At 35.9% G+C, this 19,726-nt stretch overlaps 1 protein-coding gene across 4 annotated transcripts in view; it reads left to right on the top strand.

Moving 5' to 3' along the window:
• Nucleotides 1-5,568: 5,568 nt before the first annotated feature.
• LOC106057115 (WD repeat-containing protein 64-like) overlaps nucleotides 5,569-19,726 on the top strand; it is a 45,294-nt gene continuing 31,136 nt past the window's right edge. For 2 of the 4 annotated variants that reach the window (XM_056024646.1, XM_056024643.1), the window contains exons 1-4: nucleotides 5,569-5,726; nucleotides 16,109-16,306; nucleotides 18,954-19,084; nucleotides 19,454-19,556. In XM_056024646.1, the coding sequence (XP_055880621.1) occupies nucleotides 16,147-16,306; nucleotides 18,954-19,084; nucleotides 19,454-19,556 (394 nt within the window). In that variant the 5' untranslated portion in view covers nucleotides 5,569-5,726; nucleotides 16,109-16,146. Of the gene's footprint in view, nucleotides 5,727-5,845; nucleotides 5,866-5,957; nucleotides 6,077-16,108; nucleotides 16,307-18,953; nucleotides 19,085-19,453; nucleotides 19,557-19,726 lie in introns of those variants that run through there. The other 2 variants (XM_056024645.1, XM_056024644.1) reach the window with 2 other exon arrangements.

Here is a 19,726-nt window from a genome sequence, read left to right as displayed (position 1 = left end):
GATGAAAGTGAGGGTCAGAGAAGAAAGATAACAGGTAGATAAAATTGAGGGACACAGAAGAAAGATAACAGGTAGATGAAATTGAGGGACATAGAAGAAAGATAACAGGTAGATGAAAGTGACAGACACAGAAGAAAGACAACAGATAGATGAAAGTGTCAGACACAGAAGAAATATAACAGATAGATGAAAGTGACAGACACAGAAGAAAGACAACAGATAGATGAAAGTGAGGGTCACAGAAGAAAGATAACATAGATGAAAGTGAGGGTCACAGAAGAAAGATAACAGATAGATGAAAGTGAGGGACACAGAAGAAAGATAACAGATAGATGAAAGTGAGGGTCACAGAAAAAAGATAACAGATAGATAAAAGTGAGGGACACAGAAGAAAGATAACAGATAGATGAAAATGACAGACACAGAAGAAAGACAACAGATAGATGAAAATGACAGACACAGAAGAAAGACAACAGATAGATGAAAGTGACAGACACAGAAGAAAGACAACAGATAGATGAAAGTGACAGACACAGAAGAAAGACAACAGATAGATGAAAGTGACAGACACAGAAGAAAGACAACAGATAGATGAACGTGAGGGTCACATAAGAAAGATAACAGGTAGATGAAAGTGAGGTCACAGAAGAAAGATAACAAGTAGATGAAAGTGACAGACACATAAGAAAGATAACAGATAGATGAAAGTGACAGACACAGAAGAAAGATAACAAGTAGATGAAAGTGACAGACACAAAAGAAAGATAACAAGTAGATGAAAGTGAGGGTCAGAGAAGAAAGATAACAGATAGATGAAAGTGACAGACACAGAAGAAAGACAACAGATAGATGAAAGTGACAGACACAGAAGAAAGATAACAGGTAGATGAAAGTGAGGTCACAGAAGAAAGATAACAGGTAGATGAAAGTGACAGAAACAGAAGAAAGACAACAGATAGATGAAAGTGACAGACACAGAAGAAAGATAACAGATAGATGAAAGTGACAGACACAGAAGAAAGATAACAGGTAGATGAAAGTGACAGACACAGAAGAAAGACAACAGATAGATGAAAGTGACAGACACAGAAGAAAGATAACAAGTAGATGAAAGTGACAGACACATAAGAAAGATAACAGATAGATGAAAGTGACAGACACAGAAGAAAGATAACAAGTAGATGAAAATGACAGACACAAAAGAAAGATAACAAGTAGATGAAAGTGAGGGTCAGAGAAGAAAGATAACAGATAGATGAAAGTGACAGACACAGAAGAAAGACAACAGATAGATGAAAGTGACAGACACAGAAGAAAGATAACAGGTAGATGAAAGTGAGGTCACAGAAGAAAGATAACAGGTAGATGAAAGTGACAGACACAGAAGAAAGACAACAGATAGATAAAAGTGACAGACACAGAAGAAAGATAACAGATAGATGAAAGTGACAGACACAGAAGAAAGATAACAGGTAGATGAAAGTGACAGACACAGAAGAAAGACAACAGATAGATGAAAGTGACAGACACAGAAGAAAGATAACAGATAGATGAAAGTGACAGACACAGAAGAAAGACAACAGATAGATGAAAGTGTCAGACACAGAAGAAAGATAACAGATAGATGAAAGTGACAGACACAGAAGAAAGACAACAGATATATGAAAGTGAGGGTCACATAAGAAAGATAACAGGTAGATGAAAGTGAGGTCACAGAATAAAGATAACAGGTAGATGAAAGTGACAGACACAGAAAAAAGATAACAGATAGATGAAAGTGACAGACACAGAAGAAAGATACCAAGTAAATGAAAGTGACAGACACAAAAGAAAGATAACAAGTAGATGAAAGTGAGGGTCACAGTAGAAAGATAACAGATAGATGAAAGTGACAGACACAGAAGAAAGATAACAGATAGATGAAAGTGACAGACACAAAAGAAAGATAACAAGTAGATGAAAGTGAGGGTCAGAAAATAAAGATAACAGGTAGATAAAAGTGAGGGACACAGAAGAAAGATAACAGGTAGATGAAATTGAGGGACATAGAAGAAAGATAACAGGTAGATGAAAGTGAGGTCACAGAAGAAAGATAACAGGTAGATGAAAGTGAAGGATTGTGACAAGCGTGGTTGTTTCGGGTTGTTTAGCGAGGCCAGGGGGGGTGATTTAACCGACATTTGCACAAATGACACACTAACAGTCACAGAGCTAAAATGCAGGCAACTGTAGATATGTACAGAGGTTTATTGTGTACAAAATTAAAATGAGGTTGTATTTCACAGAGGGCTGACACATGAAAATGAACTCATAAAGACATTAATCATCATGAGATGTTATAGCTAAGTGGTCCGAGTGGCATTAGACCCATTATTTTGACTTCCATGTCAGGTGCCGTGGGAGACTAGTGTGGCTGGTGGTGCCGTGGGAGACTAGTGTGGCTGGTGGTGCCGTGGGAGACTAGTGTGGCTGGTGCTGTAGTTGTCTGCTGGCGGAATGGGTCCAGCATATACTTAGTCTCTTTCATCCTGCAATCGAACAGCCCGCAAATCTCTGTTATGGAGTATGCACAAACACAAATCAGTTGTAGTCTTCTTATCTACTTGCATTAACATGGCCCTCAAGCACACACACACACACTCACTAGTTTGTAATAAAAAGCCTCCCCCACCCCAACAGTACACTTTTTGACCCTTGTATATTCAGTGGAACAGCCAGCATTACAATAATATCTCCATTCACAACTTAGTCCACACTTTACATTTTTACTTTTCTTTGGTCAGTCATGGATCTCGAGAGGCAGCTTATTTAGAAGAACCCATCTGTACAAAGCGTATTCTATACCACCTAAGCCCCTCAAAAGCACTACACACACTCTCAATTTTAATAGGCCCTAATAATCACTGTGACAATTTTTAGAAGTTTTAATTTGTGTATAGAAATTGGACTAGAGGACTGCATGCAGATCTAGATCTAGGTCTAGTCGTTTTAACATTGTTTCATCACAATGATCTAAAAATAATCCTTCACACTCACTCTGACAATTATCTACATTTAGAGGAGAATTGCATTACTGTGCATTTAAAAATTGGATCTATTTCTTTTTTTTTTTTCAAGACAGCAAAGACTAGAATGATTTCTCGCTTGTCTCTTTTCCTCTAGACACAGATCTAGAATAAGGAACTCACAGAATGGTCGGAGTGAGTGTAATGGATTATAAACAGACAGATTGGTTTATGAAATGTGTTTTCATGGATTGGAGTTGGTTTTGTCTTTATATATTCATGTGTTTTATAATACATAGGCTGGAATGAATGTAGTTTGGAAGCGATGGTGGTGCTGGGATCAAACAAACGATTACAATTAATAAAAATACATTTTTTATTTGGCAAAAATTTGGTGGGAAACTGTATGGTGCATTCGGTCAATTTTTTTTCCGCTGGGTCTGAAACTGGTGGTCTTCTATGGTGCCTTCATTGTCCTATAGTGCCTACATTGTCCTATTGTCCTATAGTGCCTACATTGTCCTATAGTGCCTACATTGCTTGCCTTAGGATGAAAGGATAAATATAAAAATAAAGGTGAAACTAACCAAAGGTTCTAAACATAGAATTTAATGGCTAAAAAGTGAATAGTGAGGGGTCCATCTATTGAAGGATGCTAACAAAGAGTCGGGGGGGGGGGTCATTGTAATAAAAAAAAGGGCCGAAAAGTGTGAATGAGGGCGGGGGGGGGGCGCATACGATTGTACGAAATGCTTTTTTTTGTAGTAGGCTGAAGGGCATTAAAGGGGGGGGGGAGATAAGTAAAAGTGATACTACAATTCACTGGCCAAAAGTATGTGATTGTGTGCGTGTCCGGGGGGGAGGGATTATAATGAGGTTCGTTTCAATTAAGTCAAAAGTCTATGTCAGAGAACATAACGATAAAAAACAACAACAAAAAGGTTCCACGGAGAAAGAGAGAAAGGGAATGAGAGAGGGAGCAGCCATTTCATGGTAACAGAGACACTAACTCACGGGCTAAAAGGTGTTACATGGCCTCGTTAAAATTTGGGACAGTTTATTGGAAGCTAAGAAACAAATCATCGGGTGTATTATAAAATAAAAACAAAATTGAAAAAAAAATTGTCAGAGAAATGAAATTCTAGAAGTCTTTCAAAGTTAGACAACTTTGAAAATTGTTATTTTACTTTTACAAACCATTCCCTCCCTTGTCAAGAACACTCCTACCCATCAATTGAAATAAACACATTTCTCGGCTTTTGAGATACTGAGGTTTCACTAAAATAACATGTGGTACACAAGTTTCTCTAAAACAAGGTTTCTCTAAAAAACATAACAGCAGATGCCCAGCATATAAATGCGTTCATCAAGTTTTCAGATTAGTTAAACAAACATACACATGCATAGACACACTGGGTAGTATGTCTGATTTACAATTGTTGTATTGTCTTCAAATTCACTGGAGCACTGTGTCTATAGACTTATAAGAAGCACTGAGTCTATAGACTTATAAGAAGCACTGTGTCTATAGACTTATAAGAAGCACTGTGTCTATAGACTTATAAGAGGCACTGTGTCTATAGACTTATAAGAAGCACTGTGTCTATAGACTTATAAGAAGCACTGTGTCTATAGACTTATAAGAAGCACTGTGTCTATAGACTTATAAGAAGCACTGTGTCTATAGACTTATAAGAAGCACTGTGTCTATAGACTTATAAGAAGCACTGTGTCTATAGACTTATAAGAAGCACTGAGTCTATAGACTTATAAGAAGCACTGTGTCTATAGACTTATAAGAAGCACTGAGTCTATAGACTTATAAGAAGCACTGAGTCTATAGACTTATAAGAAGCACTGTGTCTATAGACTTATAAGAAGCACTGTGTCTATAGACTTATAAGAAGCAGGCTGAAGACAATCATGAACTAATGTTGCTGTATATCGAGACAATAGTCCTGCAACAATGTTTAGGTTGTGTCTGGTTACTGATAAGATCCACCGCTCTCTCGCTACTTCCACTTCCACATGGGCTTTACATTTCTCTCTCTCTCTCTTTATATAACTATAAATATACATATGCTATATATCATACTAATAATATATCCAAGCCAACATTTTCTCTCCTATACGAGTCTCTCCTAATTTTCATTCCCTTCCAGCTAGAACTACTTTTCATTACTTGCAGGTTTTATTCGGAGCTCTCTTCATAGTGTGTAGATCTGACGCACTTGTGTTCATACGCCTAGCACTTGCCTCGTGCTTTTCAGTGACATAAATATTGTGTCATACCGCCAAGCAATTGTTTCATAATGCTAAAATTTAGTCAAAACATGACAAACTTGACTGGCTTTGAGTCTGGTCACCGCTACACTTGACTGCTCCACCTGGGCCGACACGGTGAATTGGTTACCTTTTAGTCTAAGTGTAGACAAATCTCCAATCTTTGTGCGTGTTTAGGTACAGAGGGAAGGGGGGAGTGGCAGTGATCATATACAATTATATCAACTGGATTGAAAGAATGCCCCAAGTATTGATTGCCCCCACGTTCTAAGACACTGCCATACTTACCTGCAATCCTTATTGAAAGAAACCCGAAGCTTTAATGAGCCTTTAATAAGATCGCTTCTCTCAGTGCGTTGTATTCTGTCAGTGGGGGCCAGCACTTGACATGATTGTATGTCTGTCTGACTAGTTCCTCGTGTTCAATCCTAGAATGAGGTAAAAACAATTTAGTCAATACTTTTAGACATTAACAAGTAATTGAATTATTTTGAACACCAATCAAAAGTTCATCATGAATCTAAAGGCTATTGTAGTTTATCTTTAAATGTCTACGAAAATAACAACATTAGTCAAAGTATTACTTTCAATTATCATTGAAATACTTCTCAATGTTAAGATGACAGTTACTGAAATGTGTTTTACTTTGCATAAATGTCTCTAAAAGTGAAAGCTCGCTTTGAGTGTCAGATTTTTAAGTTGTCAACATTCAAATCTGGACTACATTACAACTTAATTAATATTGGATAGTAGGTTGTGCTTTTTAGAACTACAAGACTGAAGAATTGGTAAAGATATAACAAAGATTGTTTTATATGACCTGTTAACTGCGTGGACCGCTACCTTTGTGTTATATGACCTGTTAACTGCGTGGACCGCTACCTCTGTTTTATATAACCTGTTAACTGCGTGGACCTCTACCTATAAGTACTTGTATAGCTCAATGGCTAACGCGTAGACCTTCCTTCGTTATAGTTCGTGAGCCCAAGTTAAAATGCACACTCAAACATTTAAAAAAAAAAAGCATCATGGAAACCCTCTCCCAGATAAATCCTTCTTCCAAATAAACCCCTCCCCCTCTTTTCCGACTAGTCAATAGAATGGACTGGACAATAATGCATTGAGTATTATATAAGCATGAAAGCTGCCCCCCCCCCCAAAAAAAAAAATGCTTAAAAATATTTCTAAAGGCACAAATTGTTTGTCTAGCATAATAAAAAAAAATAATTCAAAATACTTGATGAAATTTCAATCAATATATTTTTTTTTAAAGTATGTTTTATATTGGACTTCTTTGCTTATTATGGACAAAATAGTGCTGGTCATATAATGTCATTGCTAGGCCTACTTTTACTATATATATATATTGTAATAACTTAAGTGAGGCAACTCAACGAGGCACATATATCTTTATTTACACGACATCACAGGTACACAAACAACATCTTTCTTAGGCACAGTCTTTTCACTTCGGCTCTCATCTTGGGCGGAAATCGTTCTTTCTTCTCTTCCTAATGTTGACATCCTTCTCAGTCTAGTTTATCACAGTGCGCACCTTCTAGCACAAGTCTGGATGGCGGTGCGCACGGCGGAGTTATAACATTGTCCGCTTCTTAGAGCTTTTCGTCCCGAAAAGAAACAGTGCAGTGGAGCTTTGACAGTTCAGGTGGAGGTCGATCGGTGGGAACCACAGACGTTAGGGTGCCTGTTGCCCACAAAGCCATCTGCACAGTTTCCCGCGGCCGTCGCTTCCTCTTCTTCCAGTTGGCCAGTCTACGCTTGAGGTGATATCGTGGTCGCTGCTTCGACCTCATGACGATAGTCGCTGATGCCAGCCAGCTGACACATGGAGAGTTAGTGGAGGTCAGGGTTGCCAGCCACGTAACACAAATGGAAGTTGTGGCAATCACTGTAGATTCCAGGGTTGTTGTTCTTACAAGCTGAGTCAGCGGACCTTTTCCATGGACGTCTCGTGACACAGTTGTAGGCCCACAGCTAGCCATGGTTTCAAGCACATAGTCTTTCTCAGCTTCATCTGTAAGGTATGCCCATGAAGCATCCTTGTAATGTTCATCCACCACTACATCAGGTTTCGCTGGGATTAATTCACCACCGTTCAAGTCACTTTCACTGATGTGGGCAGAAGTACACATTTCTGTCAAGTTCAGATCTTGTAGCTGGGTTTCTTGGCATTGGCACTGTCCCCGCAGGACGCCGCATATACAGTTCATGTCAATCGCCTGGATGCAGTTGCCAAGCATCGAGTTCTCTCTTATGCCGCTGCTAAAGTCAAATTCGTTGTTTCTGCCTCGGCCATTGTTGGGGCCCGTATTCGCAATTTCACCCGACGACATCCAAGGCAAGGAATCAGAAACGGTCTTGAGGCTTTCATGGTTTGAGTTCTTATCAAAGGTACTGACAGATAAACAGAGGTCTTTCAGGTCCACAGCAGCCAGCTTGAACGCAGACCCAACGTTGTCTTGATCTGTCCAGCCCGTTGCAGGTATACCAGGAACAAAAGTTTCAGGCACATAACACACTTCTCTAGTTTCTTCATTTGTTTCTTTTCTTTCAATTCTGTATATCCCATTGCGATCGTCGCAGCAATCGTTGTCACGATTCTCGCCCTGAAAGTCATCCCCGCCAGACTTGCCCACAACACAGTCACAGACAGCGCTCCAATCCCCAGCGCCTCCATCACCACAGTTTGTGCAGCCACAGTCCTGACCAGGCAACTGCTCCTTTCCTAACGAGTTTAGTCCTCCTTTTGCTTGCGACACAATTTTATCACTTTGGTCTATTTGGCCTTGTACTTGTAATACACTTTCATCAACTTTGTTCAACATTATGTTCCTGCTCATGTTCAGTTGTTTATCAAATGCATCCACAAAGTCCTGGATCTTGCCAATTAACTCAACAATCCCAAGTTCAATTTCAAATGTGTAGGTCTCCGGATCTTCTTCTTCATTGATCAGAGCTTGCCTCAGACGAGCCGTGAGCATTTCCCTGCTACCGAGGGATTTTAAACCTCTGTCCCGAAGCTCTTGTCTTATCTCTTTAATTGAGAGCTGATGTAATAGCTTCAAATATGTCATTGTAATCAAAGCCTACCTCCTCTCGTTGAGTTGCCTATGATTCCACTTCTGACACCAATTGTAATAACTTAAGTGAGGAAACTCAACGAGGCACATATATCTTTATTTACACGACATCACAAGTTCATAAAACATCATCTTTCTTAGTCTTTCACAGTCTTTTCACTTCGGCTCTCATCTTGGGCGGAAATCGTTCTCATTTCTCTTCCTAATGTTGACATCCTTCTCAGTCTAGTTTATCACAGTGCGTACCTTCTAGCACTAGTCTGGATGGCGGTGTGCACGGCGGAGTTATAACAATATATATATATATATATATATATATATATATATATATATATATATATATATATATATATATATATATATAGTATGTATATATATCTATATCTTTGTCGTAAGGTTTCAACTAACAATGAAATTAAAAACTGATTTGTTGTGTTAAAAAAGCTCAGGTAGTGACAGTTGAAATGATAGTGTCAATAGTAAGTCTATTTAGCATCACTTTTGATTCATTGTATACAAACTGAGGACATAGCATCGACACACACTTTTTGATTGAAATATTTGAAGTCTCTGAAGATACAGAAATACAAAGTTTCGACACTTCAATAATGAAACAATTGATCGTGTCGATTCTATCCAATCATTCCAATAACACGTTAAGTTTACCTTTTGTGTCCATTGCGTGGCTTTAGATTAGAGCCCAACAAACAGCAGACTAATCTCTCAGTCAACATACAGTATCTTAAGGTTTAGTGTGCGTGCCTCTAGTGTGTCGTGCCAATGAGTAGAGATATTTATTTGTCTGTTATCTTGATTGAAATTACAGACTTTCCTTCGAGAAAAAGGGGACATAATTCTTATCTGTTGAAGTCACGTTTGTAATTCATGAAATACTAAAACAGTTTAATGTTAACCAAGCCGTACATGTTACTTAGAGACTTAAACTTTATGATCTCAATGCTCTGAATGGCTGATTCAAGCAACCCGTTCTAACTGGCAAGGAAAGAGCACATATGGATGGGTGGAATAAGAAAAATGTCTCACGGAGCAACAGAAGCCCGTCATTGTTGTTTTTTTAGTAGACTCATTAGTTTAGTAGACTCATTAGTTTAGTAGACTCATTAGTTTAGTAGACTCATTAGTTTAGTAGACTCATTAGTTTAGTAAACTCATTAGTTTAGTAGACTCATTAGTTTAGTAGACTCATTAGTTTAGTAGACTCATTAGTTTAGTAGACTCATTAGTTTAGTAGACTCACATTAGTTTAGTAGACTCACATTAGTTTAGTAGACTCATTAGTTTAGTAGACTCATTAGTTTAGTAGACTCATTAGTTTAGTAGACTCATTAGTTTAGTAGACTCATTAGTTTAGTAAACTCATTAGTTTAGTAGACTCATTAGTTTAGTAGACTCATTAGTTTAGTAAACTCATTAGTTTAGTAAACTCATTAGTTTAGTAGACTCATTAGTTTAGTAGACTCACATTAGTTTAGTAGACTCATTAGTTTAGTAGACTCACATTAGTTTAGTAGACTCACATTAGTTTAGTAGACTCATTAGTTTAGTAGACTCATTAAGTTTAGTAGACTCACATTAGTTTAGTAGACTCACATTAGTTTAGTAGACTCACATTAGTTTAGTAGACTCACATTAGTTTAGTAGACTCATTAGTTTAGTAGACTCACATTAGTTTAGTAGACTGATTAGTTTAGTAGACTCACATTAGTTTAGTAGACTCATTAGTTTAGTAGACTCACATTAGTTTAGTAGACTCACATTAGTTTAGTAGACTCATTAGTTTAGTAGACTCATTAGTTAAGTAGACTCATTAGTTTAGTAGACTCATTAGTTTAGTAGACTCATTAGTTTAGTAAACTCATTAGTTTAGTAGACTCATTAGTTTAGTAAACTCATTAGTTTAGTAGACTCATTAGTTTAGTAGACTCATTAGTTTAGTAGACTCACATTAGTTTAGTAGACTCATTAGTTTAGTAGACTCATATGATTTTTGTAGACTCACATTAGTTCAGTAGACTCACATTAGTTCAGTAGACTCATTAGTTTAGTAGACTCATTAGTTTAGTAGACTCATTACTTTAGTAAACTCATTAGTTTAGTAGACTCATTAGTTTAATAGACTCATTAGTTTAGTAAATTCATTAGTTTAGTAGACTCATTAGTTTAGTAGACTCATTAGTTTAGTAGACTCACATTAGTTTAGTAGACTCATATGAGTTTTGTAGACTCACATTAGTTCAGAAGACTATCATTAGTTCAGCAGACTCATTAGTTTAGTAGACTCATTAGTTTAGTAGACTCATTAGTTTAGTAAACTCATTAGTTTAGTAGACTCATTAGTTTAGTAAACTCATTAGTTTAGTAAACTCATTAGTTTAGTAGACTCATTAGTTTAGTAGACTCATTAGTTTAGTAAACTCATTAGTTTAGTAGACTCATTAGTTTAGTAAACTCATTAGTTTAGTAGACTCATTAGTTTAGTAGACTCATTAGTTTAGTAAACTCATTAGTTTAGTAAACTCATTAGTTTAGTAGACTCATTAGTTTAGTTAACTCATTAGTTTAGTAGACTCATTAGTTTAGTAGACTCATTAGTTTAGTAGACTCATTAGTTTGGTAGACTCATTAGTTTAGTAGACTCATTAGTTTAGTAGACTCATTAGTTTAGTAGACTCACATTAGTTTAGTAAACTCACATTAGTTTAGTAGACTCATTAGTTTAGTAGACTCATTAGTTTAGTAGACTCATTAGTTTAGTAGACTCATTAGTTTAGTAAACTCATTAGTTTAGTAAACTCATTAGTTTAGTAGACTTATTAGTTTAGTAGACTCACATTAGTTTAGTAGACTCATTAAATTAGTAGACTCATATGAGTTTTGCAGACTCACATTAGTTCAGTAGACTCACATTAGTTCAGTAGACTCATTAGTTCAGTAGACTCATTAGTTTAGTAGACTCATTAGTTTAGTAAACTCATTAGTTTAGTAGACTCATTAGTTTAGTAGACTCACATTAGTTAAGTAGACTCATATAAGTTTAGTAGACTCACATTAGTTTAGTAGACTCACATTAGTTTAGTAGACTCATTAGTTTAGTAGACTCATTAGTTTAGTAGATTCACATTAGTTTAGTAGACTCACATAAGTTTAGTAGACTCATTAGTTTAGTAGACTCATTAGTTTAGTAGACTCATTAGTTTAGTAGACTCATTAGTTTAGTAGACTCATTAGTTTAGTAGACTCATTAGTTTAGTAAACTCATTAGTTTAGTAGACTCATTAGTTTAGTAGATTCATTAGTTTAGTAAACTCATTAGTTTAGTAGACTCATTAGTTTAGTAGACTCATTAGTTTAGTAGACTCACATTAGTTTAGTAGACTCATTAGTTTAGTAGACTCATATGAGTTTTGTAGACTCACATTAGTTCAGTAGACTCACATTAGTTCAGTAGACTCACATTAGTTCAGTAGACTCATTAGTTTAGTAGACTCATTACTTTAGTAAACTCATTAGTTTAGTAGACTCATTAGTTTAATAGACTCATTAGTTTAGTGAACTCATTAGTTTAGTAGACTCATTAGTTTAGTAGACTCATTAGTTTAGTAGACTCACATTAGTTTAGTAGACTCATATGAGTTTAGTAGACTCACATTAGTTTAGTAGACTCACATTAGTTTAGTAGACTCATTAGTTTAGTAGACTCATATTAGTTTAGTAGACTCACACTAGTTTTGTAGACTCACATTAGTTTAGTAGACTCACATTAGTTCAGAAGACTCTCATTAGTTCAGCAGACCCATTAGTTTATTAGACTCACACTAGTTTAGCAGACTCACATTAGTTCAGAAGACTCTCATTAGTTCAGCAGACCCATTAGTTTATTAGACTCACATTAGTTTTGTAGACTCACATTAGTTCAGTAGACTCACATTAGTTCAGTAGACTCACATTAGTTCAGTAGACTCATTAGTTTAGTAAACTCATTAGTTTAGTAGACTCATTAGTTTAGTAGACTCATTAGTTTAGTAGACTCACATTAGTTCAGTAGACTCATTAGTTTAGTAGACTCATTAGTTTAGTAGACTCATTAGTTTAGTAGACTCATTACTTTAGTAAACTCATTAGTTTAGTAGACTCATTAGTTTAATAGACTCATTAGTTTAGTAAATTCATTAGTTTAGTAGACTCATTAGTTTAGTAGACTCATTAGTTTAGTAGACTCACATTAGTTTAGTAGACTCATTAGTTTAGTAGACTCATTAGTTTAGTAGACTCATTAGTTTAGTAGACTCACATTAGTTTAGTAGACTCACATTAGTTTAGTAGACTCACTTTAGTTTAGTGGACTCATATTAGTTTAGTAGACTCACATTAGTTCAGTAGACTCATTAGTTTAGTAGACTCATTAGTTTAGTAGACTCATTAGTTTAGTAGACTCTTTACTTTAGTAAACTCATTAGTTTAGTAGACTCATTAGTTTAATAGACTCATTAGTTTAGTAAATTCATTAGTTTAGTAGACTCATATGAGTTTAGTAGACTCACATTAGTTTAGTAGACTCACATTAGTTTAGTAGACTCATTAGTTTAGTAGACTCATATTAGTTTAGTAGACTCACACTAGTTTTGTAGACTCACATTAGTTTAGTAGACTCACATTAGTTCAGAAGACTCTCATTAGTTCAGCAGACCCATTAGTTTATTAGACTCACACTAGTTTTGTAGACTCACACTAGTTTTGTAGACTCACATTAGTTCAGTAGACTCACATTAGTTCAGTAGACTCACATTAGTTCAGTAGACTCATTAGTTTAGTAGACTCATTAGTTTAGTAGACTCATTAGTTTAGTAGACTCATTAGTTTAGTAGACTCACATTAGTTCAGTAGACTCATTAGTTTAGTAGACTCATTAGTTTAGTAGACTCATTAGTTTAGTAGACTCATTACTTTAGTAAACTCATTAGTTTAGTAGACTCATTAGTTTAATAGACTCATTAGTTTAGTAAATTCATTAGTTTAGTAGACTCATTAGTTTAGTAGACTCACATTAGTTTAGTAGACTCATATGAGTTTAGTAGACTCACATTAGTTAAGTAGACTCACATTAGTTTAGTAGACTCATTAGTTTAGTAGACTCATATTAGTTTAGTAGACTCACACTAGTTTTGTAGACTCACATTAGTTTAGTAGACTCACATTAGTTCAGAAGACTCTCATTAGTTCAGCAGACTCATTAGTTCAGTAGACTCATTAGTTTAGTAGACTCATTAGTTTAGTAGACTCATTAGTTTAGTAAACTCAATAGTTTAGTAAACTCATTAGTTTAGTAGACTCATTAGTTTAGTAGACTCATTAGTTTAGTAGACTCATATGAGTTTTGTAGACTCGCATTAGTTCAGTAGACTCACATTAGTTCAGTAGACTCATTAGTTCAGTAGACTCATTAGTTTAGTAGACTCATTAGTTTAGTAAACTCATTAGTTTAGTAGACTCATTAGTTTAGTAGACTCATTAGTTTAGTAGACTCATTAGTTTAGTAGACTCACATTAGTTAAGTAGACTCATATGAGTTTAGTAGACTCACATTAGTTTAGTAGACTCACATTAGTTTAGTAGACTCATTAGTTTAGTAGACTCATTAGTTTAGTAGATTCACATTAGTTTAGTAGACTCACATTAGTTTAGTAGACTCATTAGTTTAGTAGACTCATTAGTTTAGTAGACTCATTAGTTTAGTAGACTCATTAGTTTAGTAAACTCATTAGTTTAGTAGACTCATTAGTTTAGTAGACTCATTAGTTTAGTAGACTCATTAGTTTAGTAAACTCATTAGTTTAGTAGACTCATTAGTTTAGTAGATTCATTAGTTTAGTAAACTCATTAGTTTAGTAGACTCATTAGTTTAGTAGACTCATTAGTTTAGTAGACTCACATTAGTTTAGTAGACTCATTAGTTTAGTAGACTCATATGAGTTTTGTAGGCTCACATTAGTTCAGTAGACTCACATTAGTTCAGTAGACTCACATTAGTTCAGTAGACTCATTAGTTTAGTAGACTCATTACTTTAGTAAACTCATTAGTTTAGTAGACTCATTAGTTTAATAGACTCATTAGTTTAGTAAACTCATTAGTTTAGTAGACTCATTAGTTTAGTAGACTCATTAGTTTAGTAGACTCACATTAGTTTAGTAGACTCATATGAGTTTAGTAGACTCACATTAGTTTAGTAGACTCACATTAGTTTAGTAGACTCATTAGTTTAGTAGACTCATATTAGTTTAGTAGACTCACACTAGTTTTGTAGACTCACATTAGTTTAGTAGACTCACATTAGTTCAGAAGACTCTCATTAGTTCAGCAGACCCATTAGTTTATTAGACTCACACTAGTTTTGTACTCACATTAGTTCAGTAGACTCACATTAGTTCAGTAGACTCACATTAGTTCAGTAGACTCATTAGTTTAGTAAACTCATTAGTTTAGTAGACTCATTAGTTTAGTAGACTCATAAGTTTAGTAGACTCACATTAGTTCAGTAGACTCATTAGTTTAGTAGACTCATTAGTTTAGTAGACTCATTAGTTTAGTAGACTCATTACTTTAGTAAACTCATTAGTTTAGTAGACTCATTAGTTTAATAGACTCATTAGTTTAGTAAATTCATTAGTTTAGTAGACTCATTAGTTTAGTAGACTCATTAGTTTAGTAGACTCACATTAGTTTAGTAGACTCATTAGTTTAGTAGACTCATTAGTTTAGTAGACTCATTAGTTTAGTAGACTCACATTAGTTTAGTAGACTCACATTAGTTTAGTAGACTCACTTTAGTTTAGTGGACTCATATTAGTTTTGTAGACTCACATTAGTTTAGTAGACTCATATGACTTGAATTCAACCAGTAGGATTAGCAAGGAGGTATTATTTTTACAAAGCTTATATTAACTTACTCTGTCTGACTTTTTGTTAAAATTAATCCTTCAATATTCACAGGTGTGGCTAAATTTGTTGGGTCTAGTCCCATTAAATAATTGTTAACGCTATTTCTCCCTCAAGTTTGTACACATTTTGTCTCCCCCACCTAATATCAGATTAAGCTGAAATTGAGCACAACTATTTCTTTTACCTGACAACACATTATTTTATTTTGTTTGTTATCTTGAACAAAAGAAAGAAATCGTACTTGACAGATGTGGTGGCATACTTGAATTAGTCCCATTGAGGAATCTTGAGTGAACTTCCTGAGTGAACTTATTTTTTACTGCATCTAAAAAGGATCAATGTAAACGTTCACAAAGATACCCCATACTTCCCTCTCCCTTTCACAACTTGTCCAGACAAGTGATAGAGCTAAAAGCTTAGCAAAAACAATTGGTAAAAATATTTCTATCACATAGATTTATATGTCTAGGACTTCAAATCGATAATTTATAAAATGACATGACTGACCCAAACTAATGGATACAATTAAACTTAATATAAGCTTCGCTTTTTTAAAAAGTATTTGATTTTTGTTTGTCTTCTAGAAATATCTTTTTTATCTTTTCATCTGGAAATTAAATCTCAACTAGTGGGTTCACAGGTCGACACAGCTAGTCATCAGGTCAACCACGAGCCTTAAATGTTAGACTACTAGAGAGAGATTCTTGCTCGATACGTTGATAATAAAACATATTTTTCCTTAATTGACATTTTATTTACAGAAAAGTTGGCGTTAAACTGGACAATTAAATGACCAAAAATGACCTCAGGGCGTATTCACGACGACGTGGTCGACGGTGACCGCCCCTTCACAGACAGAACGTTTCAAGCTAGAGTGAAACAGTTTAACCTCTTCATCCAGTCACTGACCCATCAATTTGACCAATCAGTTGAGGAGGAATCAAGACAGTGGATTAATGGTAATACAACTATTTCAAGCTAAAACTACAGGCCTGATGAAGCATTTATGCATTTGTTAATAAATAAAGTATTCGATGTAGTATAATTTTGTCCTATTGAATTTGTTCGATTCATTTGGTTTGTGACTTGTCAAGTTACAGAGATAAAGATTTATGACTTGTCAATGTGACAAGTCAAAAGCTTGCTGTCAGAGTCACTCAAATTTATGACAGCATTAATCATTATTAAGTATTATTTTTTATTTTACTTTAATTATTTCTCCGCTCTATCCCCAATTTCTCCACCCGCCCCACCTTTTCCTCTTCAGGCTAGACTTGGTCCACCACCTTGGCGGCTTTTCATTTATCTCCCCTTGACCGGGGTAAAGATAAAAACACAGTTTCTTTTGTCTTACCTGCCGGATGTCTGACGGGAGCAGTTGACAACACCTTGGGTGACACCCCTTCTCCCACGTCTCTCTTTGATCTAGGAGATCACTCGGACCAACACGCCTATTGACCTTTCCAAGGTTCGACTTTTGTCGGATTCACCCACGTGTAAGATAATTCTTAGCCTAGGACATTTCCTGTTTACGCCCATATCGCCTGGCCTTTATAAAGTAGAATAACTCAAACCAGACCCGCTTATTTCTCTATCGCTGTCTATCGAGTCTGGACTACTTCATTTATTCTTACTCTTAGAGGAATACCTGGTGGTAAGCCGAACTTAATCACAAGTTCCATCTTAATTACTTTGTGTATATTTCTCACTGGATATTATGATGTGTATTTATTATTTCATTTATATTTAATTAGTGCATTGTGTATTTCTCACTGTCGTAAGTAGAAAACATAAACATGTCCTATGTATATATTTATGTATTGCATTAATCTATTAATGCTACGTTGCTCAATTGATCGTTGATGCAACCATGTATATATTTGTACATCTTATTTTATTTCCTTTATCTCGGCTGACCGCCTCGGCCGACGGTCATATGTAAACAAACCGTCATGGTCGCTGACCATCGCCCATTTCTCTCTCCCCCCCCCTTTTTTTTTTCTCTTTCCACTTGTGTTGTTTATTTGAGATTATTATTTCCCCTTTTATGTACATTTTATATTGCTGCTATCAGTCATCTATTTGTCATCATCTCCCCATTGTGCTCTAAAGCAATTTTACCAATCTGACGAATGCACCTCAGTCGAGGGCATCGATAAGATGCATGAGAGACATGTTCTAACTTGTCTTTGTTTATCCGCAGCCTCCCTCAGGTGTCTGCCTATGTGCTGAGTGCTATTCAGCGCTGCACTCGCCTACTGAGATCTACCCAACTATTTGTTTGGATCACCTGCCTATTTATTTGGCATTGTCTGCCTAGTCAATTGCCTATTTATTTGGTATTGTCTGCCTAGTCAACTGCCTATTTGCTATTGAGTATCTTCTCCTGCCTACTGGGATCCACTCAACTATTTACTTGGTGCTATCGGCTCTACTTGCTTGCCTATTCGACAGCCCACCTGTCAACTCATTAGGTTACGACGTCCCTTTAGACCCAGAATCTGTGCGAGACGTCATAGCGACGCCAAACCATCCGCAACTCACTGAACTTATCCTGTTAACTACGCTGCCCACGGCAGATCCGCTCTGCCCGCAGTACACTTATGCCCACGGTAGCCGGCCACCCGCCCTACTGTGCCCACTACAGATATCAGAACTTTGGATTGAGACTCCACTAGAACTGTATCACCGGCGTCCCTCTACCCGCTACAGCGCCACCTCCAGCTGCAGAACCTCAAGCCAGGATCACAGCCAGCTGCGACCCAAGCAGGACAACCAGCTAAGTTCAGAAGACAAAGTGACATACTCTCTTATTAAGTGCAAGAGTGATGATTAAACATAGTATTGCTTAGAGATAGATGCAAACCCTCCCCCTTTTTATTCTTCTATGTAAATATTTATGTAAATAAATATTCTTCATTTTTAACTTTGTATCTATATTTCATTGCTTGTTTCGTTGCGTGTCTGCTCCCGATTTATATGCTGACGGGTTGGTGTGTGATAGTTTCAAAAATAATCATCCCCTAGACATTAAACGCGCCAAACACACATCACATTCCCCAACCTGTTACAGTCAAGTTACAGAAATAAAGATATATGACTTACAAGTTACAGAGATAAAAAAAATGTATGAATTGTCAAGTTACAGAAATAACGATTTATGACTAGTCAAGTTACAGAGATAAAGATTTATGATTTGTCAAGTTACAGAAATAGAGATTTTTTTAACTTTTCAAGCTACAGAAATAAAGATACATGGTTTAGCATAAAGATTTATGAAGTGTTACCTGGTATCTATGAGAATATGTAAACATGTTAATTAGAGACTTACCAGGACTTGCATGGTTTGAGCTCAGGCCTTTCTTGATGACGTGCATTCTATAGGAGTAGGCTGCCCTCCAGAGTAGTTTTGATTCTTTATGGCTCTATGTGACTCTACATGGCGAGTATAGAAAAATTACTTTATCTCCTCGCTCTGCAAGGAACATAACTCAACTAAGTAAATGCTCTACACTCCTCTCTGTAGTAGTTAAGCCTCTTTATTTCAATCAGTCATCACTTCCAAGTTAAAAAAATAATTGTAAAAAGTTGCTTCCTTTATTCCAGAGACTTATCGGTTTGATCAATTTTGTGCCAGACTTAAGGATCTCTTCGGTTCTGATCTACAGAAACATGACTTGAGAACTTTGTACAAGAAAATATCCAACAATCCAGGGGCTAGGGTGGACTGGAGTGAGGTAAACACTACAGTAGATCACTTCCTATGAAAATGATAAACTCAGTATGATGACAATAGAGTATGAGTGACATAATAGTGATAAGATTAGATTATGAGTGGCATATTAGTGGTAAGATTACATTATGAGTGACATATTAGTGATAAGATTAGATTATGGGTGGCATATTAGTGATAAGATTAGATTATGGGTGGCATATTAGTGATAAGATTAGATTATGAGTGGCATAATAGTGATAAGATTAGATTTTCAGTGGTATATTAGTTATAAGATTAGATTATGAGTAGGATAAAATCGAGCTACACTAAATGATAAGATTATGGATATTGACTAATAGTAAACGTTCTATTTATTTTTTTTTCCTTCAAGATTTTTGGTTTCAACTCTGCCTCCATGACAACAGAAGGATCTGTTGGTGACGACATCTCAGTGTTCCAGGTGTCTGCACGACGTAAAGTTGGGGAAGCAGCCGGTAAGATCTAATGACAGAGTTCTAGACCTTAAGGTCCTTAGATGACTAATGACAGAGTTCTAGACCTTAAGGTCCTTAGATGACTAATGACAGAGTTCTAGACCTTAAGGTCCTTAGATGACTAATCACAGAGTTCTAGACCTTAAGGTCCTCAGATAACTAATGACAGA

The sequence above is a fragment of the Biomphalaria glabrata genome, chromosome 3, assembly GCF_947242115.1.
Source record: "Biomphalaria glabrata chromosome 3, xgBioGlab47.1, whole genome shotgun sequence".
In the NCBI taxonomy this organism is placed as follows: Eukaryota; Metazoa; Mollusca; class Gastropoda; family Planorbidae; genus Biomphalaria; species Biomphalaria glabrata.
Note: the sequence above shows the minus strand (reverse complement) of the source record. Positions and strands in the feature narration are given on the sequence as shown.